The 14,981-nt window shown below is 37.4% G+C and overlaps 1 protein-coding gene across 4 annotated transcripts in view; it reads right to left on the bottom strand.

Annotated features, from left to right (window-relative positions):
* pip5k1ca (phosphatidylinositol-4-phosphate 5-kinase, type I, gamma a) overlaps nt 1-14,981 on the bottom strand; it is a 70,517-nt gene that overhangs the window by 13,242 nt on the left and 42,294 nt on the right. For all 4 annotated transcript variants that reach the window (XM_030132301.1, XM_030132302.1, XM_030132304.1 and 1 more), the window contains exons 9-15: nt 13,074-13,157; nt 12,940-12,988; nt 8,581-8,665; nt 7,493-7,654; nt 5,634-5,775; nt 4,224-4,256; nt 3,826-3,945 (exon numbers count right to left, since the gene is read on the bottom strand). In XM_030132301.1, the coding sequence (XP_029988161.1) occupies nt 3,826-3,945; nt 4,224-4,256; nt 5,634-5,775; nt 7,493-7,654; nt 8,581-8,665; nt 12,940-12,988; nt 13,074-13,157 (675 nt within the window). The remainder of the gene's footprint in view (nt 1-3,825; nt 3,946-4,223; nt 4,257-5,633; nt 5,776-7,492; nt 7,655-8,580; nt 8,666-12,939; nt 12,989-13,073; nt 13,158-14,981) is intronic.

Here is a 14,981-nt window from a genome sequence, read left to right as displayed (position 1 = left end):
CACACCCGACTCCGTCTGAACTTGTGTCCCCTGTTCTGATTGGCTCTGCTTATTGACAGTTTTTACTTCCTTTTTTCAGACTCAGCTCTGTGATCTAATTGAATCCTGTTTCCTGTTTCCTAGTGTCCTTTTCAGATGTCAAGGTTCCACATTCACTTTCAGCTTAAGCTAAAGGCCAGAAAAGCAACACATTTTAATTAAGAACAGGTTGAAATATGCAAACAGTCAGGTCATCCCAGCTTTATGGGAGCAGTGTGAGGCCTGCAGGCTGCCCGCCCCACTGCCCTACTTCTACCGGCTTGTTTCCCCCCATATTAGGACTCCTTCAGCCTCACAGTCACCCCATGAAAACACACTGCTCATAAATTCACATGCATGTGTGCACTCTCTCACAACCTAAATACAGTGGATGCCTGCTCCAGATAGCGCCTGCAGCATTTATCTGTCCATAACAGGGCAACCAAAGCCTCAAATGGGTCAAGCTCCTTTCCTGTTTATCAATGTACAACGTCAAAAACGTGTGTGTGTATGAGTGTGTGTGAGGTGTGTTAATCTAACAGCTGGCTCAGCCCAGGTGAGACACTGGCAGCTGGTTATTTATAGAGTCAAATCCTCAGCATCAAACTGAGTCACATCGATGATTGGGGTCATGGAGGATCATTATGCCACCGTGTCTCCTGTCAGGGTCACATTGACACTGACAGTGTGAATTCACAGTGTAAACAACTGATCTGGACATTTACTATGGGTGAACTATGACCTAGGCCTCACTTGTGCTGATATTTTCCATTATTCTAAAAACATCTGACTGCACAAAGTATCTCCACACACAAGGAAATGAGTATAATGGGTCAAGAAAGTCTATGGGGTCAGTAGTTATCAATAAAGTATACATTAATGATATACAAAATCCTACAGAAGAGCAGTCTGAGCATGTGTAATGAGCCTGTTTTCCTCTTGGTAAAACAAAAACAACAGCACTTTTGCGTGCAGGCAAACTGGTGTATTTAATAGCTATATTTTACATTTCATTGACCTGTGTACTCACAAGACATTAAAAAAATGTGATGTTATGTGAGAACATCAAACAAATTTCCACTTCATGACTGTCTTTTGTTCCTGGTTTGATTGAAAGTCACCTAATGGGTAACAGTACATGCTGTGCTGGAGCAAGTCCAATGTAAAGAAACTGTTCATTGTTATGAGAATTGCACAAACTGACGTTATTCATTGTTGCTTCAGATGCATGTTCAAGCAGAAATGGGCCTGTGTCAACTGAGGTGATGCTGCCGTTTCCCAAACTTTCCATTTTATTTATTCACATGTAAATACAGACAGACCAACACTGACTTCACCCAGATTCTCCCTCAGGAGATTCATTCAAGTATTCTGATGAAGTTCTGGCCTTAATCAGAAGTGGTCAATGCAGTCAATCATTTTATGATCCTGTTTGGATTGTGTCATCAACAACAGAAATGATGTTTGTCTTTTCTAAAATATTCATTTATTCATTATTTGAACCCACTTTTATCCTCACTAGGGTCACGGGGGTCGCTTGGAGCCTATCCCAGCTACTTACAGGCGAAGGCAGGGTACACCCTGGACATTTCGCCAGTTCATCAGTTCATCGCAGGGCTTCTAAAATATAACTGAAGTAATACTACTACTACTACCACTACAACTACTACTACTAACCCTACAACTACTACCACTACTACTACTACCACTACAACTACTACTACTACTCTACTACTACAATCCCTACCACTACTACTACTACCCCTACTACTATTATCCCCACCGCCACTACTACTACCACTACTACTACCACTACCACGACCACTACTACTACTACTATCCCTACCACTACTACTACTACCACTACTACTACTATCCCTACCACCACTACTACTACTACCACTACTACTACTATCCCTACCACCACTACTACTACTACCACTACTACTACTCTACTACTACTGTCCCTACCACTACTACTACTACCCCTTCTACTATTATCCCTACCACTACTACTACCACTACTACCCCTACTACTTCTACTATCCCTACCACTACTACCACTACTACTACCCCTACTACCACTACTACTACCACTACCACGACCACTACTACTACTACAACTACTACTACTACTACCACTACTACTACTACCCCTACTACTAACCCTACTACTACTACTACTATTACCCCTTCCATTACCCCTACCCCTACTACTACTACTACTACTACTACTACTACTACTACTATTACTACTACTAATAATAATAATAATAACAATAACAATAATCATATTTTAAGAAAGTCACAGTTTGTGGTAAATATAGTAGAGCAATATCTAGTTTTGTGTGAATGGTTCAATGGACTGAACTTCTCATCACACACGATACATGTCACAAACATCAAAAGGGCTGATATGAGAACAATGTGAAAAACAGAAACTGTAGACACAGTTACAATGACATTACCTTTTGAGTGTGTAGCCTTTCTATTTATATATTTTCACATTTTCATGCTTCTATAGTTTTACAAAAAACAGAGACTTTCTTGACTTGGAAAATTATCATGTGAAATTGACAGACATCAGATGTGTAAATGATGGCATGACTAAAGTGGGTTAAAGTATTAATTGTCTCTCAGTATTGACTTAAATGCATTTTTTTTGTCATTGGGAACAACCAGAGGGGCCGGACTTCACCTCTCTATACTGGATATTAACCTGAGTTTATAAAAGTCTGTTGTTTCAAGGGTGTTTTAAAACAAACATCCCCGTTTTAGTGTCTTAAAATGCTGTTGATGCTAGGTTAAAAGGTCCAAACATAGAGGGAAATGATTCTGTATCTGTGTGGAAATGGTCTTAAATTTCCATTGGGATTGAGAGCATTCAAAGTTATTTAAAGCACTGTCACTGTCACTTCAATTGAACACTAATTAGCCCATAAAGACCCAGTGCTACCTTAGTGATAGTTCCCAAATGAATTTTTCTATCTAATTTAACCTTTCTTAAGAGATTTATCACCATTTATTGTAATATTATCCTCTGTATTCTGCTTTTTTCAGTAAAAATCAGGTATTTTCCTACATTTAATTTACTAATCATGTAGATATTCATAGAATCTCAGATTGAAGAAGCGGGCTATGTTATTAGAAACAGCGTACATAACGTGCTGCACACTTTTCCAGTTGGTCAAATATAGAGTAAGATTCTGTTGAACGTTACTGCCCTATAATTTAGATTACACTGTCTTTGTGTAAAACTTATTACATACATATTCATATTTCACAGTACTCAGATACTATAACTGCACAAGGCCATTTGACCTTGAAAAAATAGGTCAAAGTCACCTATTTTCAATAGGTTTCTGCTCTGTGCCAAGATGCATCCACAGTATAAATTTGATGCAGATATGTCAATGTGCTCTTCAGATAGTGCGATTATGACATTGACGGGATTATGATAGACGGATGGACGGACAGATGATAAAACAATTACAATACCCCTCAGCCAAGGGGTAAAAACTGAAGAAAAAGTGGCTTTTAGTAAAGTATATCATTAACTGCTAAAAACAAGTGTGTCCATCCACTGTCATTGATCCAACTTCATGGGTTTTACTGGTGAATCAATGTTGTAGAAGATGATGGTTTTTCCACGTTAACTATGGAACCTCTGAACGTCCAAATGGGTCATATCTGATGACCGTGAAGAGATGACAAACTGCATTTTACACCAATTATTTACATGTATTGATAGGATTAGTGGATCTACAGGTATTAAACATTTTAGATCAGTTTGTGCTGCTGGGTTACCTGAGTTCAGGTGAAGGCTGAGGAACTGAGATGGTAGGCTCACTGTCGTGTCTCTTCAGCTCCACCTCCACTGTGATGGTCTGCTGATCCTCCTCACGCACACGCAACTCCTCCTGGGTCCTGAAAACACACCGACATGCAAACTGTGAAACAGCACGAACAGAGGAAATGCATGCCGTCACATCTTAGAAACAAAAAGAACGGGCCTCCTCATAAACACGCTGACCTCAAATTTTCTCTTTTAGCCATCCACCCACCACACCCCAAAAAAAAAAAAAAAACATCAAACGCTGTCAAAACACATGCAGCCTGTAGACCTAAAGCTAGTAAAAACACCTACGTTAATTCTTCCAAAAAAGGCTTACAAAGTGGAAACAGCAGGAGTGGTCAATACTCACCTTACGTCATGGCTGAGAGACTGGGTGTGCCTCCTGGAGACAGAGGAAGCAGTGTCAGTATGAAACTAGACCAGTGACGCGAACATGTACCTCACAGCCAGTAGTTCCATAAACATTCATATGACTCATTTACAACAGTACAATGTTTACTTGTGTCTTTTTAACTTAGGACCTGATTTTAAGCAGATAAACAAAATGAAAAGGAGAAAACAGGACATATCTAAATAAATGTTTCATTTCACCGTTAAGATTTCGTGAATATCTCATACTTTATACTAGCGCAGGGGTGTCAAACATTCGGCCCGTGGGCCAAAACCTGCCCGCCACAAGTTCCAATACGGCCCACCTGATGAATTTGCAAAGTTAAAAAATTTCATTGACAATATTAACAGTCAAGTGTGTCAAACTGGTTTTAGTTTAGGTTCCACACATGGAACAATTGTGATCTCTAGTAAAGCAATAGCATAAAAACCTAATTTTTTCTAATGTGAAAAATAATAGTACATTATGCCTATAAATAATGACAACTACAAATTTTCTCAGTTTTAGTGCAAGAAAATAACATTAAATTATGAAAATATTTACATTAACAAACTATCCTTTGACAATAAAATGTGAATAACCTGAACAAATATGAACCACCTGAAATGTCTAAAGAAAAATAAGCACAATTTTAACAATATTCTGCCTGTTACTAAATGTTTTGTGCCTTTGTAGAGCCTATCCCTAATGCACATGTATAAATAATAAGTTGAGGCACAATATTGTTAAAATTGCACTTATTTTTCTTAAGAAATTTCAGTTTTTTTTGGTTATTCGCATCATAATATAATGTTATTTTTTTGCAATAAAACAAAGAGACACAGTTGGAGTTGTCATTATTTACAGGTTATTATGTTATTATTTTACTGGTCCAACCCACTGGAGATAGAATTGGGCTGAATGTGGCCCCTGAAAGAAAATGTGTTTGACACTCCTGTACTAGTGATACATACTAATAGTTATTATCATATAGTTACATGGATGGTAGAGGTTTCCATTATTGGTACTAACAGCTGCAGTACTAGTATATCCACTGTTAGTGCTTGTATTTGGAGTAGTAGTGATAGCAGTTATGGGTATTTGTACTAGTTATTGGTAGTTATACCAGCAACAGCCAGTCTCGTTTTTAACAGTCATAGTTCAGTTTATTGTGAATCCTCTCTGTAAATGCTCTAAATGTAAATTGTCATGATATAACTTTTGTTAGGATGTGGTGCTACGTAAATAAAATTTGGTTGATTGATTGACTACACAACAAATTGACATCTTTTTCATTTCAGGGTTTAAACAGCATGTATTGGATCACATACAGATATAATACCATGGTGACAGGACATGAATGTTCTCAGTGTGTTTGTGTGTTGGTACCTGTAGCGGGGATGCTCAGCGGTGTCAGAGGGGGATCTCTCTGGGATGGACAGAGAGGTGGTGGAAGAGAGAGTGGTGGCGATGGACGCAGTGGTGGCTTCTTCAAACGATGGAGGAGTACAAGGAAGAAGATCTGGTCGCCCTGGTGACAGTACAGATTTATTGGACTCTAAGAACGATGGCTCTGCTGTTTAAGTGCATGCATATCACTGTGTCTGAATACTGTATTGATGCTTGGCTGCTTTTGATGCTTCTATACTTTTCAACATTTCATTTTCATGTTCTTTCTCAGTGCTGTTCTTTTCTCGCTCCTCTGTCTCCTAACCCCAGTTCGGTTCTGTCAGAGGTTTTTCCTTCTGTAAAGAGGGTTTTTCTCCCCAGTTCCCCTGTGTTCCTCGCCTTTGTTTCGCTCCTGGAGGATTTGTCGAGTTTCCTCTGTGTTTCTAAGGCTGTGATCTGAATTTGTGAAGTGCCTTCAGATAGTCATGATTTATGATTGGTGCTATTTAAATAAAACTGAACTGAGGTAAATACTTTCTCCATTATTGAGCAGAAGTGAAAAATTTCAGTTCTACTTGTGTAGGCTTATTTCCTTTTGTTGTTTATCTCATGTGACCTGAATTACTCTGCAAAAAAACTATAAAGACAAGGCGTATGACTTCTCCTGGAACAGGTAAATGACCATTACATTGAGCTCATCAGGGTCATTATAAATAATGTAATCTAAGAATAAAACTAAAAAAATCTGTGAAAAGATATTTTATCTAACTGAAATAAAAATAAAAACGCCAGTTTTCAAAAACATGAAAACCACAGTGAACCATGTCACATGAACTAAAATGTAAAAGTAAAAAACCTTCTTCATTCTTTTCACTGTGGTTACTATGTTGTTTTATCCTAATATAAGTGTAACAATTTTAATAGAAAGAATCAAATAACTAAGAATACATAGCAGTTTTGTATATCACATTTGATATATTTCATTCTGCCCCTGCCACCTTCTATATGAGGAGTGTTAAACATCTGGCCCTTGGGCCAAAACTGGCCCACCGAAGGGTCCAATCCGGCCCATGGGATGAATTTATCAAATGCAAAAATTACACTGAAAATAGTAACAATCAAAGGTGTCAAAATAATTCTAGTTCAGGGGTCACATACAGACCAATTCGATCTCAAGAGGGTCAGACCAGTAAAATATTATCGTAATAACCTATAAATAATGACAACTCCAAAAAAGTAAAATAACACAAAAATGTTTACATTTACAAACTAACCTTTCACAAAAAACATGAACAATCTGAATAAATATGAACAATCTGGAATGTCTAACAAGAAGTGCAATTTTAATAACAATATAAATTAATTAATAATATTCTTTCTGTTACTAAATGTTTCTTGTATTTGTAGATCCACTGTGATCTGTAAGTTGTAATGCACGTGTAAATGATAAACTGAGGCATAACATCGTTAAACTTGCACTTATTTTTCTCAAGAAATTTCAGGTTGTTCATGTTATTCACATTTTTTTAAAGGATAGTTTGTAGAAGTAAGCATTTTCATTATGTAATTTTAATTCTTTCACTCTGAAACATAGAGAAAAGTTTGGAGTTGATGTTATTTATAGGTTTTTATGTTATTATTTTACTGGTCTGGCCCACTTGAGATCATACTGAACTGTATGTGGCCCCTGAAGAAAAATCAGATTAACACCTTTGTTCTATATTCTTATGACCTGAAACACTCAACAAAAACTCACAGAAACTACACTGACATCAAAACCAAACTACAGAGACAAAAAGACTACACACAAATAAAAACAAACTAGATACAGTATTAAGTCTGTAGCTTATGGTCTTTACCTTCATCCTCCAGCGTTGGGAAGCTGCGAGCTCCTCTCAGGTCATAGATGTTCTCGTCTCTCTCTGACGGCAGCTGGCTGGCCGACCACGCTGCACCAGGACCAGCGCACTTAGGCACCGACAACGACACGCGACCCTTCTTTGATGGAGATGACTTCAAGGCTGAGGGGCAGCACAAAGACATTATATAAAAAACAATACATGTACAGGCATGGGACAGTATGCAGTCAGAATAAAGGACTTAAGTATTTTGCTGTTTTTTAGTAAATTATTTTATTTGAGATGTGTGAATACTGATACTTTCACACCGTTATGTTATTTGATACCATTAGTTGAGGAACAGCGGAAGAAAAATTATCAGTTTATAGTATTAAGATGTGTCAGGTAAATATTTTATGAGAAAGAAAGGCCTTGAGGTATGAGGTACATTTTGATGAGAATCCCTGAATCTAAATACTGACCTGATATAAAGCAACTTAGAACAAGACAAAACACGAACAAACTACAAACAGACCTTAATGCATGTGAACACATCAGCTTACTATATTCTTCCAATACTATTTAATGGCAAGAAATGGAAGGGCTAGTTATTGTCTGAAGAGTACATATATATATACAGTTGTAGGTTTTTAAGGTTTAAAGTGAGTAAGATGAACCAGTAAATTAACAGAGGAGATTCCAGACAGACAGGCTGCTCTACAAACCAGTAAAAGTCCAACAGACTTGGCACAAAACATAAAGATCCAAAAATAAATAAAGCTCGATGTTACAGTACATCAGTTTCATTAAATGTTAAATGGCAGTAAAATGCTGTAATTATCATTTGTGTTTTAATCTCGGGTTGGTTGAGACGCTTTAGAAGCTGATGCACATGAAAGCTGTACCAGGATCAAACTGAGGTTTTCTTTCACATGACATGACATGAAACAGGGCCTAATAAGGCAACTCGCTACTGCATCGGATTTTCCTGTCACGGCTCAGCAGTAAAAAAGTCAAAAGCCTGGCATCTGATGTTTGTGTTTGTAACTCTTTCCACACTGGGCTGTTTGACTATGTAAGGTAGTGTCTCCACATAAAACTGAACTCACAGGAGCTCTTCTTGAAGACCGTGTTGCTCATGAACTTGAAGAACCTATCGGCGTAGAAGCCTGGTCGGTGGACTGACACAGTGTCCTGGGGGAGAGAATGAGACAGATTAATGAGACAAACAGTGCATGAATAAAACGATCAAACCAGTGCTTACACTAGATTAAACTGTCTATTAGTTCTTTAGTGTCCCATTTCACTAAGTCCTTTCTGTGGGTCGACCCACCAGACAGAACACGTAGAAAAACATGCAGCAGCAGCAGCAGCAGTCAGATCAGGCCACAGACACGTCTCTTTATTATTTATGCTGCGGCAGGCTGAGATCACACCGCCAGCAGACTGACAGATGACACTCAGTGTTTGGTTTAGAAGGAAAGGGGGGACAGAGGACGCTAAAGAAAAGCGACAGTAACTCAGCCACTGCTCCCCAAACTGTTATTCTTAGCTTTTTGCATTTACAGGAATTCAGTATGAGAACATCTTTAAATGTATTTTTCTAGCTCCACTGTACGTAATGCAAAGATACTAGAGGACAACCCACTGTCAACAGCAATCGTGACGCACAGGAGGTTGTTAGGGAGCTGCTGCTCTCCCACACGTATCTTGCGTATGAGTGTTTTTCAGCGTATGAGAGTGGGAGGGTGGATGAGTAATAAAAGAGGGGGCTGGGTGGTGTTTGATAAGACTGAATCAACCTTAAGAGCAGCGTGGTGCTGATGTAGAGTGTGAAGCTTTAAGTGTATGGAGGAATGGAAGGGGAGTTATACAGACCCAATTTCCACAAAAATTAGGTCATTTTCTGAACTGCTTACTACTTATGTCAGTTTCACTGTTTTCACTGACTGACTTCACTTTATTTTGTAAATATAAACAAATTGAGATTTTTTTTATGCCTACAACATACTCAAATAAAAATAGGACCAAGGGTTTTGTAGTCCACTGGCATATTTAAAGACATTAATTGACATTTCTTTGGCCTTTCAAGGTCACTCAAGGTCAAAGGTCAGCGCACCAAATGAAAGCCCAAACTGTAAATTCCTATCTATTGCCAAAAGTAATTATATCAATATCTTCCACTGTTTTGAAGTTACAGCACTTTGAACTGTGTCCCATTATAAACCAATGGGGATTTTTAAAATTTAAAAAATTCATTAAAAAAAAAAAAAAAAAATCAAAAATCTATATTTCTCAATTCTCTGAACAAACTTGGTAGACCTTGCCCCAAGGAACATCTGCTATGAATTTCAACTGATTCTGGCTGATGGTTTTGGAGAACAAGTGTCTTGAAAAATTGTTTACGGATGGATGGACGGATGATGGATAGATGACAACTGACATCAATAGTCCATCGAAGCTTTGGGCCATTGGACTAAAAAGTAGCACAGGGGTCTGTTTACCACTGTGTAATATAGTCTTTCCTTTTTATTATATTTCCAATCACTTTGGAACTCAGGTTACTAGTTTGCCCATTCTTGTAGATTAGATTCCAAGACTAGAGCTGCTCAACAGGTCATTTTGGCCATTATCTGATTTTCCTCTTCATCATTTTATACATATTTTCAATATGAGACAGACGTGGACTGCAGACAGGACAGTCCAGCACCAGAACCAGCTCTGAGCCTATGAAGCCACACTGCTGAAACTGGTACAAAATGAGACCTGGCATCATCCTGATGAAATAACCACAGATTTCAAGTAAAAAAAGTTGACTACTCAGAAACAAATGCATCTGTAAAATTCTAATCTATGCTTCCACTTCAGCGGCACCTTCACACATATGTAGGTCATCCATGTGGGCACTGATGCAGCCCCAGACCATCACAGATGCAGCTTTTGTACCTTTCACTAATTAGAGGTCTTCCTCCTTGTACAGTATAATACAGTTTAAGGTTGTATTTCTGGATGCAGCAGTGGACTGTGTTAACCAACAATGATTTTCCAAACCACTACTAAGCCCATGTGACTGTATTCATCCCATTAGCATGATAGTTTCACATGCAATGTCGCCTGAGGGCTCAAAGGTTGCACAGACTCAATAGTTGTTTCCATGTTATGACTTTATGTACAGACATTTCCACAGACTCCATGAATCGTTTCACAATATTAGATAATATCAATGGAGAAAGACTAGGACAATTTTACACTCCGAAATATACAGAAAAGTTTGTTGTAGGGTCTTAAGTCACAACCCATTCCTGTAAAGACCAATGATCATCCTCTCACCTGATAACTGTTAACCCTTGAAGACCTAAAGCTACTTTTGTCGCAACTTCAAAATGAATTTTTTCTCATCATCTCACCATTAGTAAAGGATTTAGCAGCATTTGTTGAAATATTATTCTCTGCATATTGCATTTTTCAGTTAAAATCAGGTGTGTTTCTTCTATTTACTTTACTGATCATGTAGCTGTTCATAATTTAAGGTCATGATATCAGAACAGAGAAAACTGAGGAAAAAGTGACTTTTCAGCTACAAATATCATTAACTGATATTAAAAACAAGCATCTGCATCCACTGTCATTCATTAAAATACATAGGTTTTATAGGTGAATCAACGTTGTAGAAGATGTCAGTGTTTGTATGTTCACTACGGAGCCTCTGAACGTGCGTTTTACCTGAATTATTTACTTGTATTGAGAAGATTAAGGGTTTAACATATCCACATTTTAGATCAGTAGATGCTTTTGTGTCTGGTTGGATTTCAGAGGGTTAAACAGTGTTATTTGGATTTTTACCTCCGCCAAGGAGGTTATGTTTTTGCCAGGGTTTGTTTGTTTGTTTGTCTGTTTGTTTGTTTGTTTGTTTGTCTGTCCGTTAGTGTGCAACATAACTCAAAAAGTTATGGACAGATTTGGATGAAATTTTCAGGGTTTGTTGGAAATGGGATAAGGAAGAAATGATTAAATTTTGGTGGTGATCGGGGGTGGGGGGGCCCACGGGGGGGGCCACTGATCAGCCTTGGCGGAGGTCTGCGCTCTCCGAGTGCTTCTAGTTAATAAAGTTTTCAGTCCTATGTGTCTCAGTCCCACCTTATTTGTGAGTATATTCCAGGCATCACAATCTAAATTTGTTTATACAGGGTGTCCCATAAGTCTCCATACATAGGAGACATAATACATTCCATACATATATGGTTCTAACAAGTATTTCTTTATATTTCTTCTTTATAGTTCTTCAGCAGTGGAGGACATGCATTGAAATGTGTTCCCGACAAAATGGCAGTCATATAGAGCATATTATATAAATAAAAATGGTTTATGTCAAGAAACGTTTATTTTTCCTATGTATGGAGACTTATGGGACGCCCTGTATTTACAAAATACACATCTTGTCTTTTGTACGTTTGTCAGTTAAATACAGGTTTGGGTGAATTAAAAAATCGCAAATTTAAGTTTTCACTACATTTTAGAAAATGTTAAAAGTTTTCTGGAAAAGGAGTTTGTATGTACATGTCCAGAAATTACCGTTAGAACCCTGCTGTGATCTTAAAATACTTAAAACCCACTCCATGGACTGTATGAGATAAGTTCAACTGAGTTAACTGCTAAAATAATAATTTCTTTCTGAAACGGAAACATAAAGTTGTATAACACATTCAAAGCAACTCATATCTCTGCAGTATATATTATAAATTGTTATGTGGGGGCTGTAAAATCATCACAGTTGAGGTGTTTGTTTATGAAAATATAATTACATCTAAAATTAGAAAGGTTTGTTGATATTAAAATATTCGCAGTAAACTGCAGCTTTTATGTTTCTCTACAACAAACAACAACGTGTGTTTCTGTCTTTTATACACACACACCGCCATCAAAATGTTCATTAAGTTGAATTATTATGAGCTCAGCAACAGCTAATCTCAACAGTACCAGAAAACAATGAATTTACACCGAGTACACAGCAATAATAAGCTCAATAAACGACAACTTAGGCTGGCGATAGGCATGTACTTTACATTTAATTCATCTGGAGCTCTTGGCCTAAAGCTGACTTCTTATAAAAACACACCATAATCATATAAACAAACACAAACAGACCTTAATACACTTGGTATGGATTCTTCAAATACTGTATAATATGTGGGGAGTGTAAATACAGTTTTAGCTGCAAAGGTTGGACTGAAAATCCACAGAGAGACTGCTTTACAAACCAAGAAAAGTATGACAAGGTTGACACTAAATATAAAGATACAAAAACAAATAAAGCTTGACGTTATGGTAAATCAGTTTTGGTAAGTGTTAAATGTAACTGCTCTTGTGCACCCTTATCTAACCACTATGAATGAAAAATAACACATTATCATTCGTTTATGTCCTGTATTAGTTTGACTGTTTAAGTAAAAATGCTCTTAAAAACTCACTCCGTCATGAACCAGAGCCTTCCACGTGTGCTCCAGTTTCTTGATTAGCCTGCACAAACAAAGAGGAGAACAGGTTAACAATACAATAATGTTTGCATGTAATAATCTGAGTTGAACACATGTATCGTAATCACCTGTAAGACTGAAGGATGTCGATGATTCCGATGTAGAGAAGAAGTCTCTCTCCTTTCCCGTTAACAGCTGGAATACCACCCATCCTGTAACGAGAAAATCAAATCAGAGGGAAGATATACAATCTTTAACAATTACAGTATTTCAGTTTCAATAAATTATCTGTTAAAATGTTAATCTTATATACCATGTTGCTTTCTGGGAGTTTACCTCTTCTAACTTCTACACACATCTTACTACTACTCCTGCAGAACACAGTGGTTAGTCCTGTTCTTTTCCTTCTCACCTTCACAGTGAAACCAATGCAAAAAGTCTCTCTAATATTTTGTTGGACCACCTTGAGCATTGATGGAAACACCTGGTCATTCAGTATTTTCAGGTAGTCAGATTACTTCATATTTTCGACACATCAGTTTGACCAGATCATAACACACTCCCCATAGGCTTGTACTGTAGGCACTAGGGATGATGGGTAATGACTCTATCTGTCATTTCTCACCCTGATACACCCATTGCTCTGGAACAGGGTCAATCTGGACTCATCAGACCACATGACCTTTTCCCATTGCTAACTGGTTTTCTACACATCTTATTCCCAATCCACTGTGTTCCCTATGCATTTGAAAAGCCTCTTATTTTCACTACTAAAACATAGCACTGAGTTCTAATATCGATTTTTTTTTTTACATTCTGATTTCACCAAATGCTTAAATGATCTCTCCAGATTTTCTCCTGACCACATTTCTTCCTCATTTCCTTCCAAGTTTTAATAATAGTTTTGAAAGTTGTTACCACTATCTTAGCAGACTGAGTAATTTCCTTGTTTCTTTTCTTTGTTGGCTTTAATTCATGTAGGCCAATTACTTGACCTCTGTTGACCATGGCGCATGTTCCTCAAGACTCCTTATTTAAAGTTAAATTGTTATAGTTCTTTTGCTTAGATTGTATACGCTTGGCGAAGGGGTACCTGCATAGTAAGAATCTCATTGTACGATGTAACCATCTGATTCTCTGTGCATATGACAAATAAACTGAATTGAATTGAATGTCTTCTGAAGCTATTCACCGCATCAGCTAGTGTTAAAGAACTTGTTGCAGCTGAAACATATTAATCCAGTATTTTTCAACAGTGGGGTCAGGACCCCATGTGGGGTTGCCTGGAATTCAAATGGGGTCACTTGAAATTTCTAGCAATTGATAAAAAAAAATAAAATTAAAACTTACTAATAAAAAATAGATGGTGAGTTGAGAGAGACAATCCCAATATATAAAAGTCATGACAAACTCTGAAGCTGAAACTGAAGCACTGTGGTACTGTTTATCTGTCAAATGTTCATTGTGGTCGGTTTCAGATGCTGCAGCTCTTTCATAATTCATAGTTTGAGTTCTTGTTTGTTCAGTTTTAATTGTCAGCCTTGTAAACACAAGCTGGACTGACTGTACATATCCTGACCAAGGAAAATAAAATTCTCACTTTGTGCAGTAATCTACACCTACTTTTTCTACCTCCGTCCATAATAATATACATTATATAGACTAAATGTCGTCTAAAATTAATGTTTATTTGTAAATTAGTATAGCAAACTATTACATGATCAAAAACAAATTAATTTTAGTAAAAAAAAAAAAAAAAAGTCACTGTCTTGAATGCCTGGGGTCGCCAGAAATTAGTGATGTTAAAATGTTGTCACAAGCCAAAAAAGGTTGGGAATCACTGTATTAATTCCTGCAGTAATTATCCAATGGAAGGATCTGGACTATTTGTTGGGTTAAATCCATGCAGTGACTTTTCTTTTTTAGTCAGGTTGTGTATCATAGTGTGTAATACCGCTGACGGTGACTGCATGCTGCCAACAAAAAGTGTGAGTCATAGACTTACACTAAATTTCTCTGGATTAGCTCAGCCATCG

Source organism: Sphaeramia orbicularis, chromosome 4 (genome assembly GCF_902148855.1).
Source record: "Sphaeramia orbicularis chromosome 4, fSphaOr1.1, whole genome shotgun sequence".
Classification (NCBI taxonomy): Eukaryota; Metazoa; Chordata; class Actinopteri; order Kurtiformes; family Apogonidae; genus Sphaeramia; species Sphaeramia orbicularis.
The sequence above is the reverse complement of the archived record's forward strand: the minus strand, read 5'-3'. Positions and strand labels throughout refer to the sequence as shown.